Source organism: Populus euphratica, unplaced genomic scaffold (genome assembly GCF_000495115.2).
Source record: "Populus euphratica unplaced genomic scaffold, PopEup_1.0 scaffold194.1, whole genome shotgun sequence".
NCBI classification, from domain to species: Eukaryota; Viridiplantae; Streptophyta; class Magnoliopsida; order Malpighiales; family Salicaceae; genus Populus; species Populus euphratica.
Window position 1 is genome coordinate 317202 of NW_011500072.1, and position 20357 is coordinate 337558.

General features: G+C 30.4%; 1 protein-coding gene and 1 long non-coding RNA gene across 2 annotated transcripts; both read left to right on the forward strand.

The window, feature by feature from the left end:
• The first annotated feature begins 8931 nt into the window (after nucleotides 1-8931).
• On the forward strand, nucleotides 8932-12992 carry LOC105108520 (Protein kinase superfamily protein). Its single transcript, XM_011002853.1, has 5 exons — nucleotides 8932-9178; nucleotides 9517-10855; nucleotides 10971-11240; nucleotides 11756-11911; nucleotides 12420-12992. Exons 1-5 carry the CDS (start codon nucleotides 9171-9173, stop codon nucleotides 12537-12539), a joined length of 1893 nt encoding a protein of 630 aa, XP_011001155.1. The 5' UTR covers nucleotides 8932-9170; the 3' UTR covers nucleotides 12540-12992.
• Nucleotides 12993-17614: 4622 nt separating this feature from the next.
• Nucleotides 17615-20134, forward strand: LOC105108521 (uncharacterized). Its single transcript, XR_839072.1, has 3 exons — nucleotides 17615-17680; nucleotides 17780-17869; nucleotides 19847-20134. It is a non-coding gene; the product is annotated as an uncharacterized LOC105108521 (long non-coding RNA).
• The last annotated feature ends 223 nt before the right edge of the window (nucleotides 20135-20357 follow it).

A 20357-nucleotide genomic window follows, 5' to 3' on the forward strand; every position in this document is an offset into this window, starting at 1 on the left:
CACTGATATTTTTATTTATTAATTTTCTAATAATTATAGTTAAGATCATTCCATTAAACCTATTAAAGAACGAGAGATTGAAATAAGTTAACGTGGGATAAAGCCGCTCAAAATCACAATTGTGATTGTACCACTTCCATTAAAAATAAAGATTTTGTCAAAATTTACCGTATGTTTCAGAGATCGAAATAAGTTAACGTGGGATAAAGCCCCTCAAAATCACTATTGTGATTGTACCACTTCCATTAAAAAAAAAAGATTTTGTCAAAATTTACCGTATGTTTGCAAGATTTAGTCAATTTAGTCAATTGTACTAAATTGAATGAAAATTAAAATATTGGAAAGGCTAAAAGAATTAAAACATCGATTTAAAAAAAATAAAATGTTTAAAAAACGTTTTAAGAATAAAAAATAATTTTTAAGAATCTAAGAACTAAGAAGATTACGACAATACTCGATCATTAAAATTTAAAAAAAAAAGTATTTAAGAAAGAATAAATAATTTTTTGAAAAAACTTCTTCTTTTGAAGATGTTTAAGGAGCTAAATCTTTGAATCTTTTTTTTTAGTTTTCTTGAAAAAAGGTAATTTGTTTTATTTCATAAACATTTTTGGAAATCTTAATATTGGATTTCATCTTAAACTTTAATAAAATTTAGCCTAATTATATTGAATTGAATAAATTGGACAAATAAGGGTAATTTTTTAGGGTTTTTGGTTAAAGAGATATTTATGGGAAAATGGATCTACAATATCTAAGGAAATCAAATTAAAGGTATTAAAGGTATGCAATCAATAAAAATCCAGCAATGCATTGATACTCTTTAGATTTTGCCTTATATAGGCATACAACCACACCCATTTATATAGCATGACATCAAGAAGAGCCATTGGCATATTTAGTGCAAGAAAAATTAGCTGACAAAAAAAAAAAAGCAAAAAAACTATGGAGAAATAACAAAAAAAAAGCAAAAAAACTATGGAGAAATTTTCACTCAAACTCGCATTTTTAGTTATGTTATTGACCATTACAACTTGTTAGTCTTTCTCTCTTAGATGTAACACTTGCTTCATTCTTAATTATTTTGTTTTATATATTTATTTTATTGTGATATATTAAGAATTGATTAATTAATATTTTGAAAACTTGATTGTTAGGTTCACAATTGGTAGCAGCAAGAGGCCGAATAATTACATTCCGTTGTAATAAACATGAAGATTGCAACACAGGCAATAGATGTTTCTTTTGTTCATCTTGCAGTTGTGGGTCTGATCACAAGTGTCATTGTAATGACTAATCCTCTCTGGAGATGCCATTGTTGCACACCAAAAAACTCAAGTAGAAAACTAAATAATTATGGGTTGCTCGTTGGAGATGTTGATGTCACTAATAAATGATGTTCGTCTTGCAGTTATGGGTTTGATCACAAGTGCCATTATAATGGTCAATCCTCTCTAGGGGACCCCATTGTTGTCCAAAAAGCTTAAGTAGAAAACTAAACAATTATGAGTTGCTCGTTGGAGATGTTGATGTCACTAATAAATGCATGAAATCACACAATGATTAAAATAACAACAACAACAACAACAATACGATTAAAAAAATAACAACAACAACAATAATATTCTTTATTATTAATAATTTACTTCTCGATTATATTTCTAAATATTCATTTTTAATTGGTTGATTATAATGACACATCCTATTAATAAAGTTTTTTAATTATTTTTTCCTATTTTATTTTATCATCACCTTACATCCCTACAAGAAAATCCTATTACTATATATCAACCTATATTTGATCAAGTTATTTAAACTTTAATCCTATAATTTAATAACCTTGTTTTTTATTATCCCGAAAATCACAATTTGAATATCATTTTTTCTTATATCATACCTTTTGTGACATTTTTCTTGTTTATGAAGTTCTAACTTAATGTTATATTTTTCAAGTAGTAAACTCGAATCAAATCTAGTGAATCTGCTGAATTCATAACTTGAGACATCATATCAGAATTTATAAAAAGAAAAGGTAAAAAAACAACAAATATCAATTTTCAATGAACCAAATGATGATGGATGAAATAAAAAATATTAAATATAATTTAAGCCAATCCCATCCAACTTGCAAAACTTTTGACTTGAATCTTGAGGGTAGATCAAAACATAGAAGGCAATCCCAAAAAAATGATAATGTCATATTCTAAATCAATCAAAAGAATTAGGGATAAAATTTAAAAACAAAAAATTCAACAAAAAAAGAGATAAAAGGGGGGAAATTATAGATTTGAAAAGAACGAGAATCAAATTTGACACAAAAAAATCAAATCATAAGGGATGAAATTGAAAAAAATTTCATTTAAAAAAAGGATAAGAAAAACTAAAAATTAAAATTAAAAGATTCAATTAAAAAAAGAGTAAGAAAAACTAAAAATTAAAATTAAAAGAATGGGGATAAAATTTGATATAAAAATCAAATTTTAATGTATAACATCCCATATTGAGAGAAAAGTGTCCAGAGTCAAAGCATATTAATGCAGTTGGTACCTAACCTTATAGGACATGTTTTAGAGCCTATAGGCTGCCAGAAACAAAATTGTAAGCCATAGAAGCTGGGTTGGGTTGAGTTATAGCGGACAATATTCTGCAAGGAGAAGTGGGTTAAGCCTTACACAATGGATGAAATTAAAAAAAAAAAAAAAACATTGATTCAATACCCAATATATTACATTGAAAAGAATGAAAACAAAATTTGATATAAAAATTAAATGTTAAGAAATAAAATTTTAAAAAATTTCAATAAAGAATTGAATATTAAATACATTACAATAAAAAGAATAAAGATTGAATTTGATACAACAAACAAATACAAAGACTTTTTTTTTTGGCAATGGCTAGCATATTTTTCTAAAAGGAGAGAGAGGGGAGAGGGAGCGGAGAAAAAACATGTTGTTAGAGCTCAACTGCTGATCTTCTAGTAGCACGTGCTTCTAGCATGATAAGAGTGATGAGGTATATCGAACATTGTCCCGGATGATGACATTCAGAGTTGTTTTGGTGCTGCACACACCACTTAAAGAGTGTGGATGATAATCACTTGCTATTGTGTGAGAGGCATATGCCCACCATTTTTATTTAAATTATATTTTATATATATAAAAAAACAACTTTCTCACACCGCATGAAAAAACAATAAAAAAATGACTACAATGTACTTGCATCAAAAGCCAAGGAATATTATTTTTTTTATAGGTATTTAAGTAATTGCATTGTAAAAAAATTGAAACACCCCTTGACTTAAGCAAATTCTTCTTTCTTGTAAGCGTAATTTAGTAACTACACTATATATCAAAGATGTAAAAATAGTGATTAACCTCATTCTTTCTTGCAATGACTAATAGATCTCATGAAAAAAATCTTCCGACCATAAAGTCCATGCCCTCTAAGAGAAAAATACTAATTTCACTATGTGAATCTATAGTGAAATTTTAGTATGTATAGTAAATTGTTGAGCTCTTTTATCTTTTTATATAATTTTATTTAATAATAAAATAAGCAAACTTCTTTGTTTTCTTTTTTTGGCAATGGCTAGCATGTTTTTAGGGAAGGGAGTTTTTTTGTTTTCTTTTTTTGACAATGGCTAGCATGTTTTTAGGGAAGGGAGAAAGGAAAGAAAAAAAAACATGCGGTCAAAGCTTAACCAACAATCTTGTAATATCACTTGCCTCACCGTTATGATAGGGTGATGAAGCACTTTGAATGTTGTCCTGAATAGTGTCGTTCAAAGTTATTTTGGCGTCATGTAGTTGCGGGCAATACCTATTTGCTGACGTGTTCTTGCATGCTCTCACCTTTTTTTATTTAAATTATATTTTATAAATTAAAAAACCTAAGTACCCTTGACATTATATAAGAATAAAAAAAAATATATCATAAAAAAGGACTAAAGTGCCTTTGCATTCAAAGCTAATAAAGATTATTTTTAAACGCATTTAAGTAATTGCACTATATAAAAAAAATAGAAAAGCTCAAAAAACCCCTTGATCGAAACATAATTTTTTTTCTTTTAAGGGTAATTTAGCAATTATACTATTTAACAAAGATGTTAAAATATTGATTAATCTCATTCTTTTTTGTAATGACTAATGAGTCTGGTAGAAAAGACCTTCCTACCTTTAAGTCCATGTTAACTAAACTTGCTTTTTAAGGGTAAAATTGCAAGTTCATTATGTGAATCTACACTGAAATGTTTTTTTTGTAATGACTAATGAGTCCGGTAGAAAAGGCCTTCCTATCTTTAAGTCCATGTTAACTAAACTTGCTCTTTAAGGGTAAAATTGCTAGTTCATTATGTGAATCTACACTGAAATGTGAGTGTGTGCATAATAAATAGTTGAGCTTTTTTAATTTTTTATGTAATTTATTTTTCAAGAAAATTAAATATTTTTAATTAGTTTTTATTCATCTATTAAAAAAACTATTTTAATGTATGAAATAATTAATGTATTTATTAAAAAAACTATTTTTCAAGAAAATTAATGAATTCATAAGAATTCATTTTTCTTAATATTTTCTAAAGTTCTAATATGAAATAATTAATCTAAGAATAAACTCACTTACAATTTGTTTTTCAATTATCCATTTTTATGCATTAATGTAAAGTGAAAACCATAGTTGTAAAACAAATATGGAATTAGACTTGGGCAAAGGTTGATCACCAAAATTTTAATTATATTTTTGTATAAAAAGAAATAAAGTCTATGAGTTATAAATTGATATTTTATTTTATTGGATTTGGCATCGCAAATCAACATAAATTTTTTATTAGGTTAATCAATATTTATACTTCTTATATTTTACAGATCAAACCTATCTAGATCTTGAATTCCATTTCAATCTATCATGCCAATTCAGGTTTTATAACCGTGATGGAAACGAAGATTTGTGTTAAAAAAAAAAAAAAGTCCATTGTTCCTCGTAAAAGGAAGAAAAGGAGAAAAAATAAAATAAAAAATCACCCGTCCATGGTAAAAGAATCCATCAATCTCCATAACCGACAGAAAAGACAAAGACCAGAACGTGTCCCGTTAGCAAATCATTGAACTTCTTGTGCGTGTCAATGTTCTAAGACCTTTTGCAACGTGTCACACACATTTCTCATCCTTCCGAGTCCATTTCTTGATGCAAGCTCGCTGGCTTTGAAACCTTGGTGACTGTAGTTTCACCCATGGGCATCAAGCCATCTTCGTCCAATATTACTACGGCCTTAACTAGCTGTGATGGTTTTTTTCTCACGAGGCAGGCATCTGTATAGTTTTATCTTATCAGAATAGAGTTATGTTATTGATGTTGTTTTGATCATTCCTTGAGATCTGCTGTCTGTCAAACCTTTTAATTCCTTGGGAACAATAGCCTTTCAACATGGCCAAATATGGATTGATTGCCATCTTTGACGATTTCCTTCTTCTTTGCAACTCTTAATAACAGTTTTTGTTTTTGCTTTTTTGTGCACTTAACCGTATAGTAACTTTTTAAAGTGTTTTTTTTAATAATATATTAAAATAATATTTTTTTATTTTTAAAAAATTATTTTTGATATTAACATATCAAAATAATTTAAAAATATCAAAACATATTGATTTAAAATAAAAATAAAATAAAATATTAAAAAACACTTTTAAAATGTAAAAATAAATAAATTTTAAAATTAGATTTCAAATTATGCATCATAATTTTTATAATATTAAGTTTATTGAATTGATTTGACACTGAAATGAAATACATTTAAAATAGCTTATATAACATTATTCAGTTATAATATCATCTTCACTAGTTACGAAGAAACAATAAAATAGGTGTTATAATATCCACAACCAAATGTGAATATTCTTTTCAAATTGTGGATATGCTTTGATTAATAACAACTATGTTTTTAATACGGTGTTGGTATATTTTTATTGTTATGAAATTTTTTTAGCAATTAGTAATGAGTATTACAATATGAGAGAAACTAGAAAAAATACAGGATTTGACATGGTTCGACAATGCATTTATATTCACAGGAATAATAAGCTTTTATTTTTCACTTTAACAAAATATGGTTGCATGGTATATATGTATTTATAACAGATCTTAAACCGCTAAAGAAAATTTAGTCATCCAAAAAACGATAACCGTCCAAGAAGTATTCATAACTTTTTTTTTCTAATACTTTTTTATTGTAATGATATGTTTAAATTATTTATAGCACATTAAATTATTTTTCCTAACCATCCAAGATTTAACGTCATTCTGCTCCGCTTTGACATCTACCTAAAATAAAAAATTAAAGGCTTATAGGATAGAAATAATAAATCGTAAATGGAATTCAGGTTAGAATTCCATAGATAATATGAAGAGTATTGTCTATAATAATAGACAAATGAAAGGTGAGCTACAAACTACAATGATTTCCACTTTAATGAATATTTATCTTTTAGGAGAAAAGTAGGGAAAACTCTATTTGAAAAAATAAGTTAGGATGTCTTCTATCTAATATATGAAGACTTAATTAAATTTAAGTAATGCATGAGCTTATTTGTGGTAACAGGATTTGTCAATATGTCTCTAATATTCTTAGAAGTGTAAATTTTTTTTAAACAATAGTTCATTGAAAGAGATCAATTCTATGATCTTGTGAGACCTTTTTTTATATATATATATATATAGTGTTTGGTTTTTATAGAATGCAGTTAGTTTTTTGTCAAGTAAATAACACTATAACTATCATAATACAAATGAACTCCACCTTGCTAAGTACCAAGCTCTTTAACCAAACCTGTAAACGATAAAGTTTTCCTAAATTAACCATAATCTCCTAGTAGTTCTATCTTTGTGAATCTTCACTCAAGAATCTTCTCAGTAATACCCAAATCTTTCATGTCAAATTCTCAACCCAACAAAATCTTCAACTTATTGACCTTACTCATTTTTTTTGCAACAATCAATATATCATCCAAATAAAGCAATAGATAAATGAAAGAATCATCATCAAGGCTCTTTATATAAACACAATAGTCATACGCATATTTTTTATAGCTGATCCTGATCATGTAGGAGTCAAATCATTTGTATCATTGCCTTAGAAATTGTTTCAGTTCATAAAGTAATTTCTTAATTTACAAACCAAATATTCATATCAAGGTTGATTAAACCTTTTTGGTTATATCATGTAAATTTTCTTTTCTAAATCACTATGAAGAAAATTTATTTTGACATCCATCTATTTTTATTGCATTTCAAAATGTGCTACCAAGTTTAACACCACCTTGATGCAAATATGTCTAGCTACAAAGAAAAATATCTCATCATAATCAATCCTTTTTTCCCGTGAGTAACATCTTACTACTAAATGAGCCTTGAACTTCTCATTTTTTTTTATATTACTCCTTTTTTTTTACACTCATTTATATCTTATCACGATTTTTCCTTTTAGAAGTTTAACCAGCTCTCACGTCTGATTCTTACACGGAGACTTCATTTCTTCTTTTATGCACCTATTTATTTACTTTTATGAGGACTATGTAATGCCTCTTGAAAAGTAAAAAGATCTTTGTTACTAGTAAAAGTGTATAAAAATTTAAATATTCAAAATCATAACTAATGGGTGGCCTGAAAATGTGTTTAGGCCTACCTAAAGCTATATTATCATGATATCGATATTCTAAACTAGAACTCCATGAATTCTAAATGATTTCTTTCTTTATATGAGTATCTAGCTTTACCTACAAATCATAGTCATTATTGCTATAATTTTCTAGCAATTGTTTTTTTTATTCCTAAGTACACTATAACATAAATTTTTCATCAAAAATCATATTTCTACTGATCACCATCTTGTTTGTTTTTCATCAAAAATTATATTTCTACTGATCACCACCTTGTTTGTTATTAGATTCCAAAGTTTGAAACCTCTCACCCATTTCCAATACCCTAGGAAAATGTATTGTCTAAACTTCACATCAAGTTTTGACCTTTTATGTTTTAATTACTACTTTTTCTCTATGATTTTTTGGGTTTTTTAATCCTTCATTTAATAACAATTATTTTTCTAGTGTTAGTATCATTCATCTTTAATTTGTTTTTTACATATTTTATATAAATTAAATATTTATTTTTATCATATGTTTAACCTTGAATAGTATTTTTTTTATTTTTATTTTATTTAATAAATTTTATGTGTATCAATCTCTATTATAAATTAATTTTCATAAATAGATTTGTTAAACATAACCTAATAAATAACTCATGTTAAGATATTAAATATCTTGATTTATATTAGCATATTAATTTTTCTAGTTATCATTTTTTAATCGTTAATTAATCTTTTTTTTTATTAATTTACACAATGATTGGTGATTTGTTTAATTGGATGTGTGTATAAGTTTTTTTTATTTATATTTATGATCTTTTTATCTTAAAAAACATGATGAAAAATTCTATATGTTCAGGTTCATCATGTGTTAGTGTTTTTTATTTGATTTTTATTTTTATGATTTTTTTCCATAACTCTTTTATAGATGTTTTATTGTTTTTAATTTTACTCTAAGTTGAGTATTTTTTTTTTTTAATTTTGATCCTTATTTATCAGTTTTTTTATATATTTTTTTCTCATTTGATATTATTACCTCTTCTTTCCGTTTAGTTTAAATAAATCCAACTTATTTAATTATTCAGGATTATAACACCTATTATTAAATTTATTTATTTTAAATAAAAATCCTTGAAGCATCTAAATATTTTATTAAAAAAATAATAGCGTAGGTATAGCTAATTAATAATAGACGTGGATACAAAATGAACCGCGTAAAATAGCGCTGATACGATGGGCCCAATCACAGGCCCAACGTGTCTCCTGTCTCTCCCTTCTCCCTCTTTTTTGGCCCTCCAATCTCTAGGTCTCAAATTCAATACGTTGCCTCCTCGCCCTCCACCTCCCATAACACAAAAAGCCCCCTAAGTCGATGCGTTTCACCAAGTTCGGCAGGTAAACAAAAATCCATAAAGCAGCTCAAAAGGAGGAGAATCCATGAGAAAATGCTTGCATCAACAACAATCATCAACAGAGCTTCTATTTTTCACCACCCGCTCACATTAGCTTCATCAGCTAATCGTCTTGCTTCTCGATCGCTATGTCCAGGTTGGTTGATCCCCGCCCTCCTCTCTGAGAAAATTCGTTTTTAGATTTTGAGCTATTGATTTTGATTAATTTTAAATGAGTTTGTAATTCCATGTCTAGGATTTGGACATTATAGGAAATTTATGATCTTTATATTTAATTTATCTTTAGCTACAACTTTAAGCATCATGGGTGCTTGGTATATGGTATTTATTTGTGTATTTTGTAGATATTATACATAGAGCCTAAAACATGGTTGTTTTACTTAAGGTCTTTTATTGAGTATGTAAATTATAATTTTGTTTTACATTTTTAAGCATTTTAAATTTTATTATTGAAATATTTAATGCGAATTACAGGTTTTTGAAGATTGGAAATATTAAAAAAGTGGCACGGTTGATTTTCAGTAAACAGAAAAGTAGTAGTAATCAATTATTGGAAGTAAAAAAGTATGGGACAGTAGTTTCAGTTGGTTTGCATTTACCGCAATTTAGATATTACTCGCAATATGGCTTTCCGAGTAGAGGGTATTCGTCTTTTGCATTGTACAATGTTAAAGAGCAGTTTGGACGGAGGTATTTTACAAGTTGTTATTCATCCACGAGTGATGTGGTGACACGCAATGCCCAGCTTGCTTGGAAAAGGCTATGCAGGAAAGGTTCTGCTAATGGCTGGAGTTTTCCTCGGATAAGTAGGATAGCTCAAGCAGTTAGCTTGGCTTTGACACGTTCTCATTTGGTAGTTCCCAGTGCTTTAGCGTTGACATGTGGGCAGGTGGCATGGGCACAAAGAACGTTGGTGGAATCGGATTTTTATCCAAATTCTTTGTATATGCATGCACAAGATGGGCATGCTTATGTCACGTTGTTAGTATCTGCTGTTGTAGATGCATTTGTGTTGTTAGTGAGAGCTATATATTTAGCAATTTTGTTCTCGCCCAGCATGATGATGGCTCCATTTGCTGATTCTTGTGGACCAGAGTTTAGGAAAATATGGCTTCATATTGTTCATCGGACACTGGAGAAGGCAGGTCCAGCATTTATAAAATGGGGTCAATGGGCAGCTACCCGGCCAGATCTATTCCCTAGAGATTTATGCACCAAGCTTTCAGAGCTGCATTCCAAAGCTCCTGAACATAGTTTTGCCTACACGAAGAAAACTATTGAAAGAGCATTTGGTCGCAAGCTTTCTGAAATCTTTGAGGATTTTGAAGAAGTTCCTGTAGCATCTGGAAGTATTGCTCAAGTGCATCGGGCCTCTCTGAGATTTCGTTACCCCGGTAAAAAACAGACAAAGCCTACCATAGTTGCTGTAAAGGTTAGACATCCTGGTGTTGGCGAATCAATTAGAAGAGACTTTATGATAATAAACGTGGTTGCAAAGATATCAACATTTATTCCAACTTTGAACTGGCTGAGACTGGATGAGAGTCTGCAACAGTTTGGTGTTTTCATGATGTCTCAAGTGGATCTTGCAAGGGAAGCTGCGCAATTAAGCCGCTTTATATATAACTTCCGAAGGTGGAAAGATGTTTCTTTTCCCAAGCCTGTGTATCCACTTGTGCATCCTGCGGTTTTGGTGGAATCATATGAGCAAGGAGAAAGTGTCGCGCACTATGTAGATGACCTTGAAGGTCATAATCGAATTAAAAGTGCCCTTGCTCACATTGGAACTCATGCACTTCTGAAAATGCTTCTGGTAAAAAATTTTCTTACTTTGTTTAGGTGCCTCTGTCAATGTATTGTCTTGAAGTTCTCAATTATGAGTGGAAAATTGTGTTTTTCATTTAGAAGATGGGTATTTCTTATTTCAGGTGGACAACTTTATACATGCTGATATGCATCCTGGAAATATCCTTGTCCGGCTTTCTCAGAACAGTTCTTCTCGGAAGCGGCTCTTTAAATCAAAGCCTCATGTCATTTTCCTTGATGTTGGCATGACTGCTGAACTTTCTCAGGGTGATCGCATTAATTTGATCAACTTTTTTAAAGCAGTAGCCACCCGGGATGGCCGCACTGCAGCAGAATCTGCACTAAGCTTGTCAAAGCGACAAAACTGCCCAAATCCAAAGGCCTTTATTGAAGTAAGATATGGGGTGCATAGTTATTTTCTCCTTTTCTGGAAATAATTGTGTTAAAAATGCAATGAGATGCCTTCTCTATCAGGATAGTTGAACTGTACATTGGTTTTAGGTTGTGGTGACAGATCAGAAGATGGTATATTATTTCTCTTGTTTTATTAATTGCTTTTCCATTGTAATTTGGTTAGGTGGTAAAACACGCTGGCTTGCAAGTTGAATCTCTCTAAGCAAAGAGTTATTGTGAATAGAAGAGAATAATAGTCTGTCAAGGTTATTGGGAACTTTGCAGTGTTTTCAAATTTTAATCTGTTTAGTGAAGTGAAAGTTTTTAGTATGCATGCAATTTATTCCTCTGGGTTGTATTTTTTAGGAGAAAAAAAGGTGGGCTAATTGTTTCATAACAGAGTTGTGAACATTTTGATATCCTTCCCACGCTTCTTTTCATTTGGGGTTTTTGTATTAAAAATAACTTTGACTTTATATCTTAATTTGCAATACATATCTTCCTTTTCTAACAGGAAGTGGAAGAGGCATTCACTTTCTGGGGTACTCCTGAGGGTGATCTAGTCCATCCTGCAGATTGCATGCAACAATTACTTGAGAAAGTCAGGCGTCATAGAGTTAATATTGATGGCAATGTTTGCACTGTCATGGTCACAACTTTGGTTCTTGAGGTAACCTAGTTCTTTCCTTTTACCTGAAAGCTTACTGTTTCATTACAAGGACACTAGCCCGGTTTCTTTGATGTTTTTAGTAACAGGGTAGGGACAAGAACTCTTAGGCAAAACACAAAGTGCTTTTTATGAGGAAAGACAATAAAATGGCTTTCTGCATATACATGTTAATTATTTGGGAACTGAATTTATCCAAGACTTTTTTTTTTTTAAAAAAAAAATCTAAGACGTATGGGGAAATCTTTGGTCGGTTGAGATCAGGTTCAGATTTGTGGAACTTGAGAATTGACTAATACAATGTTTTTATTGTAGTTTTTGTTTTTTGATGTCTGCAAAATGAAAGTAAATTTGATGTTTGCTAAAAGAGGCCCAGAAGTAGCTACATAGTGATATGTTATGAAGTAGCTTGCTTACTGGCTATAAGGGGACCTATTCAATATATTAGTGCTTGTTATCATTAACAGGGGATGTAATTCAATATCATTTCTTTTGGTGGTTTTCCTTTTAGGGCTGGCAACGGAAGCTAGATCCAGGATACAATGTGATGCAGACATTACAAACACTGCTTCTTCGAGCTGACTGGGCTAAGTCTCTTTCCTATACAATTGATGGGTTGATGGGCCCATAAGAAGGTTTTGTTTTTTTCTTTTTTACGTTACTGTTTATGAAAAAACAATTTTGACAGTCCAAGGACTCGAAAATTATACCGGTTTTTAAGAAATAACAAAATTCAGTTTTTGTCTCCCCCCTTGAAATCTCCTGCATTTCCATTTTTTGGGTGAAATTTTACCCTTCTGTATTCATTGTGCTGAATTTAACATATCATTTCTCAAGACTCGCCAAATGATGACGACGATGGGGCGGAGGAATGTAATAAAGTCTTGACATTCTATTGTATTCTTTCTTTTCCTTTTGTATTTTTTATTTTGTACATTTAGCTTTTTTCCTTCCCTCACGAGGAACTAAAACAAAACTGAAGTACAATCATAGGGTAGAGATCTCATGAACAATTATTCATTACTTCTGTTCATCACTTTCGTTTGTGTAACGGCTACACTACTCGAATTGGTTCATGATCTCATTATGGCATTTTGATGGTGAATGTTGACATGACAGGAGACAAGTTATATAGACCGTCTTCTTGGCAAAGGGCTTTTTTATGGGTGGAACTTGTAGTGGCATGCGTTTTACTGGTTGATGTCCACATTATAATCCATGGTTGCCTGGGCATTTCTTCAATCATAGAACATATCCGAGTGTAAATTTAACGGATCATGTTATCTGGTTTCTTGATAATGTTTGCCCTCTCATTTCCTTTTCTCTTCATTGATGGCTCAGTTAGATTGTTTCAATAGTTTCGTCAGAGTATCAAGATACCTGCATGTACTTATTCATGGTTCATCACTCCATCACTCCAACCAATGGCAATTTTTGCAAGAACATCAATAGCTTTTTTTCAAGCAGATGCGACATAGTCATTCAACCATGGTGTTACTCAGTTTGTCAAGCATCATGTGTCGAACCTTGGTGGATATCATGATGGGGACTGAAAATAACAAAAAATGACTTTGTGTCATGATGGCGACTAAAAATAATAAAAATATTCATTGTGAAATATTGAATTTGTCATCTAATAAAAATATACGTTGTGGAATATTGAATTTGTTAGAGGAAGTTGAGGATTTTAAAAGTTAGCGGTGGTTCGAAAGATTCCCCAAAGGAAAAAATACCATTCAAAGATTCCCCAATGGAAAAAATACCATTCTTACCATGAAATGTTATATTTATCATGTGCTTTTTTTCTAAATTGGTTTTGTGATTGCCATTAATTATCCTTATTATTTTCAATTTTTTTTTTATTTTATGAAAAATTTGAAGTAGGTATTTAGACATTAAAAAATAATATCATTCCTTAAAAATAGAAGATTTATTAAAGATGTTGACATTAAATTTTAAAATATTTTTCATTGAAATCACTAGAAATAGGCATAACCCTTAGTTGATTTTGAAATCAAGACATTGGTCTCTTTTTAAAATGAAATGTGTAAAAAATGATACTTATCTTGAAAAGGAGACATTTTATAGAGGTTACCAAAAAATAAATGATGATGATAATTTGGCTTCAAACCCAAGAGCGGGAACATAAACTTTGGCTTTTTTTTAAAAAAAAGAATCTTGTAAATTGATAATTACTGTTTATTTATTTTATATTTTTTTGAAAAGAAACATGGGGTTTTTAATATTTTTTTGGTATGTAGCCCGATAAATCATAGCCCAAAACCCATTAGTTTTTATCATGGAAAGATTAAGACCAGCCTAATGTATATTGAAGCCCAACAACACTAACCCCATGCAAACTTAGCCCAACTACAAAGAACCCAGTCCATGTGACAGAAGCCCATCATGTATAGCCCGAACCAAACAAGACCAATGAAAGCCGAAGTAAGCCCATACAGACCAAAACCCATATCCACCTAATGTTCAATATTTTCCTTTAACCCAACCCTGTACACGCAGAGGTTATAAATTAAAAATAAAATAAAATTAAAGGCGTTAGCTTTAATTTTGACTTATACTGTTGTGTATTTTAATAGTATTATGAAGTCTAAAGTTTTCTTCACAAAACCAAAGAGTGTTACGTTTGAGGGTGTTTTTAAATTTTCAAGGGAATTCAAATTATATCGCTTAATTAATTAGGGGTGGATTGTTCTTCATATAAATTTCTTTCACAATGTAATAATTTTTTTACTTTTAAAAGAAAAATAACATATACCTATCTCAGAGGTATTTTTCACATTTCAGATTTAATTCTTAATAAATGTTTTTATATATTTAATTTAGTTTATATTCTTTTGATTTTTATATATTTTTATTTAACACGGTTTATAGAATTTGCTTGTTTTTTTATTTTATTTTTCTTGGATTCTTTTTCCTGTTGAATTTCCTTTGATTTAAAATGGTGTATATATAGAATTAGATTGTTTTTTTTATTTCTTTTGGAAAGCAATATATATATATATATATATAACACGAAAGATAATACACGAACTTCATATATTGCCATTCAACTTGTCCTCCTCTCAAGCTGCATCATCTTTTCTTTCCTTAATAAGAAATACATGCATTTGCCCTAATTTTATTAACCCACGCCTATTTTTCTTTTAGGCCTTTTTTTTTTAATAAAAAGTAGCTTTGGTAATGAAAACACAGACTGATTTTAAATTCGATGTATTCCAAATAAAAGTTTTTTTTAACAATATTTATACATGAAATGTTATAATATACGTATAAATATTTCCTACAAAATCCAGTTTAGAAACTGACTAAAAAGTTGATATGGCCTCAATTATTATGGGTGAGAAAATGACGGCGAAACGATAATTAGTGAGGATATGTTGATGGCTTCAATTCTCGTGAAACGATAATTATATAAGCCTTTGCATCTAGGTATACTCATATATTGATCTAAAAAAAGTAAAAACAAATCAAGTAACATTAAAAAAAGAATTCTCTTAATTGTTTCTGGTTTAAAAAATTAGATTTTGAAAATATATTTTTAGTCATATTTTTAAAAATTAAATTTAAAAAATATATATTTGATTAAAACTAATATAAAATAGATTTTTACAAACAAAATAAATAAAAAAATACAAAAAATATGTTATTTTAACTTCTATAAGATTAATATTTAAAACATTAAAAAAAAATTATTTAGTTAAACAAATAATTTTTTATCATGATCAAAGTAAAAAACACAAGTTAACACTTAACACAATACCAAATATTCTCCAGGATGTTCAGCAACCTCAGCTTCCTATGGCATCCTTTTCCACTCCGATCCGACATGCTTCCTTCTTGCCCCTTCCATACTGTTTTTGCAAATTCTGTCCACTTAACAAAGAAACCCTCCCCTTTTTGAGAGAGGGAGCAAATTATAAACATCTTAAAAAAAAAAAGCCAGAACATACCTTATTTCAGTGAATTGCACCATGGCTTTATTAGAGCAAAGTAATAATACGGGCAATACTGGAGGGGTTTAGATTTGTTTTTTAAAGGTTATTAGGGTTATTGTAAACTTATATAATTGTTAATTTTAAAATTTATAAAATTAATCAAGTTAATCAAGTGTATATAAATTAATTAGAATACCCACAATAATTAAAAAAACAAAAAATTAACAATATGGGTGAGGCTAACGAGGGACAAAAATGCATAAGAGAAAAAGAAGGGTAGTCGATATCGATCTTTCTCTTCCTCTTCCCTACCCGTTGTACATCTCTCTTATGCGATTTTTGCCCCTCGCTGATCCCATCCATGAAAAGGGCACAAGCACTGAGACCAAGGAGCATGCACACCAGCTGCAGACCCTCCTCCTCGTTGCATGTCGAGCTAGAAGGAGACGTTCCTTTAAATAGGAAGGAAATTGGTGCCCCATCCGCGTTCTTTTAGAAAAAGGCCGGCAGTGTGCTTGCCATGAAAGTTCTTCGCTATTACCCTCCACCCCATTGATGCAATACCAACCACGGATACGGAATTACTTTCTTTTTTGTTTTTTTTCCTCCATGCGTTGAAGGAAAAGAATAAGAATTATGACATTAAAGATTATTTTAATAAAATCGAAAATAAAAGAATGAAAAAACATTAATTCCCCCCTACAGCTATTAGGAATTTCCTCGCAAATTAACCGAGCAGACACGGGAAGCTACGCATGAATTATATAATTTGCAATGGTGCTTTTTGAAAAAAAAATAAATTATATATATATATATATATATTAGCACATTAAAATAATAATAAAAACTTAAAAATATAAGAATTTAAACAAAAAATAATTTGAAAAACAGTTTATAAAACAAAAATTGCCATAACACCCCAAATTATAATGAGCTCCAGTTTGACAGAAAAATTAGAGTGAGAGTTGAAAAAAATAAAGGATTGATGTCTATATTTTTTCTTCAACAAACCAATAATGGAAATGATGAAACATTAGAAAAACTCTAAGAATCAAAGTATAAGTTCCAAATACAAGTTTAAATGTTTCCTTGGAAGACAAAAGACGAGAAGAACAACAAAGTGTTGGGGTTAATGTTATAAAGAGTTTCAATGTTTTTTTATATTTTTTTTTATTATTTTGATGTTCTAATATCATAATTTTTTTAATATATTTTATAGTAAAATATATTTTAAAAAATAAACACAATTACATTTTTAAACACCTTCTAAAAGAAGTGATATCTTTGGTTTGGTATTTTTATCAAATTTATTGTTTTACAGGTGTAATAAATCTTGAACTTTCTTACACTATTTGTAGATTAAGAACCTGTTTAGTTACGTGGAAGCGTCCACATTTCTTGTGTTTTATTAAAAGAAGCTGTTTGGTTAACAGCTACCAGAGTTTTCAAACGTCATGGGACCCACAAAAATTGTGTTCAAAACACAAGTTAAGTAAAAGCAAGTGGGAGTTGTTTTTTCCATGGTTGCGCTTCAGAAAACACTGCAACCTTTACAAAAAAAATTAATTAGCCCTGCTCAACATTACGATCGACTCCCCGCCTCCACATTCGCCTCCCCTAGCTCTCCTCCTCTACAACTGCCCTCTTCTTAAAAAATCAATGCTCCTCCTCGTGCTTTCAATGTGGTAAACACACCCACCATTTTTTCATTGACTGTACAGACAGTGTTTGTAACCGAGTATAGAAGCCCATCTGCCACTGATCTCCTACCATGATGAACTCCTTTCACAGTTGAAGAAGATATGCATTGAACCAGGTAATTTTCTTTGCACTTGACCTAAAAAACGTATAGATCAAGCTAAAACAAACTGTGTTCTCTAACCAAAATTTTCTCTTACTGTGTCTTCCTTGCCAGAACCAAAGAGAGCATTGAAATCAGTCTCCTGGAAAGCTAAAGCACAAGCATCTTATCAATTTCTGTCTCAGTTGCACAAAAAAATTCAAGGTCAGTTTCTCTGTTTCAGTTGCACAATTATCTCTGATTCTCTATTTCTATTTGCAAAATAATTATACCCCGAAATGGTTAGAGAATTATGATATTTACCTTTCATTTTCTATGTGATTTAAGAAATTAAACATTAGGGAAAAACAAAAAATATTGTGAGTTTTCATAGCCTTTTGTATTATTATTATTATTATTATTATTATTATTATTATTATTATTTATCAATAATGGAAATTGGAAGAAGGGAGTTAGGTTGTAAGCCCGTCAAGAAAATATACAATATGTTTAATATTTTTTTGAAATATTTCAGGTGCTGATACATGCCTTCGGTAGCTGCTTCACATGAAATTGAACTTGGAATTTATTGCCCTGTCCAGGGCAACATATGGTGTAGAAACTGCATGGAAACCGAACAAAGGCTAAATGTGTGGCAGAAGGAAAAAAGCTAGAGAAAATGAAAGAAATATTAGTAATACTAGGCAATGCAAACATTGGCTTGTTGAAACATTAATAGAAACAAACCTAGCAATTACAATGTTAAGTCTATGTTCTTAATTTGCATTTTGTATTTCAGGTTGCAATTTATTAATTAAGATAAATTGTGCATTTCATGTCCTTTACATCGCCTATAGGAAATTAACATGTTAATTGCATATTAGATAAAATATTTTTATCAAGAATATGGACGATTCTCAATCACAAGATAAGGCTTATTGGACTAGAGAGATGTTACACGCTTTTTGTGACATGTATTAAAGCAATTGAGCAAGGTATGCGACCCAACACACATTTCGACAAAGCTGGGTGGAAATATGTTATGAATTTCTTTAAGGATCAAACTGGCCATGCATTAACGAAAGCATAATTAAAGAATAAGTGGGATGAAATTAAAAAAGATTGGAGAATATGGAAAAGGTTGATTTCCAAAACAGGAGTAGGATGGAGTGCTGAACTTGGAACAATTGCAACTCGTGATGAATGGTGGAAAGCTATAAACCAGGTTTGTTATTTTTAGTATATTCAGAGCTGTAATAAACTGTTTCATGCCGTGCTTTTACATCATTTTTTATGCATTTATTTCTTCATTGTCCCTTTGTTGTAAGAGATACGTGGATCAAGAAAGTTTAGGCATGCTGGTATCGATCCAACATTGTGTTGTAATATGATATCATGTTTACAAACACTGTTGCTATCGGTCAATATGCTTGGGCTCCATCACAGGGTCTGAATTCTGATGAAGATGGTGTCGTTCAAAGGCCAACTAACACAATTTATGAGGACCCTCATCTTCAGGAGGGTAGTGGAGATTCTGAAGAGGATAGTCTACCAAATTTCGTTGTTGATGTCAATAATATGGTGGTTGGTGTCAATTTTGCCAACAGCACAAGCAATCCTAGTAGTAGTGGTGGGAAGAGAAAAGGCGTGCAACAAAGTTCCCAACAATATGAGAAAAAAAAAGGGTGTCGGAAGGAGATCACATTTGTTTTCATGATTAGATAAGTTAGTTGATAGTGTGTCTACCAAGAGTGAATGCACGTCAAGTGTTTTGGATAAAAAAGATGTAGCATAGAAGAGGTTATGAAGGAGTTTCACTCCATTGAGGAAGTGGTGTTTGGCAGTGAGTTGTATTGTTTTGCAACTGAGTTTTTTTTAGTTAGAAGTAGGAGGGAAATATGGGCAGCAATTGGTGATATGGATCAAAAATTTCAATGGCTGAAATTAATGTTCGATCGAAGGGCAACCTACAGACCTTGAAATAAGTTTACATTTGATATAGGGAAAAATAACAGTTATGTATGTTATTTTATGTTATATATTGAAACAATTAAATTTTGTTGTGTGTTATATATTTTGGTCATTATTGCATGCATTTCATATTTCAAGTGTTTTTTTTTTAAATATTTAGCACACTTATAATGTTTGGTTTGTATTCCAATGAGCTGTTAACATGTTGTATGGTTATGTGTTTTCTCGCAGTTAAAAGTCCACAAAAGATTAGGTGCATGAGGTGTTGCTGCAGTTGTAGAATTGCTAAATGGTTGATGCAAACGGTTATGCCTTTGCTGTTTTTTCCCTGGTTTCTTAACTTGTAACGTATCATATATTGAGCACTTTCTTTGTATTTGAAGTTGTAGGCTAATTGGTTATGTTTGAGATGTTTTTAATACCTATTGTTGTACCTTTTACAAGCTGTAATTGTAGGTTTCATGTTGACTTCTATAACCTAGTTTGAATGGCTGGAAAACCTTGTGTTCAGTTTGCTTTTTCAGCCTAGGATTTCATATTGTAACTTAACAGATTTCAGGGTTTTTTATGAGTTGAATGACAGCTGATTGGTTGAATATTAGTTGACTGGAATTGTTGCTACAACCTTGAATTATTGTTCCTCACTTGAATGCTTGATAGTGGGTTGAATTGGAGTTGATGGGTTGAATGGTTGGTTATGGTACAAATACTAGTTTGCTGATGGGTATGACAATGAATATAT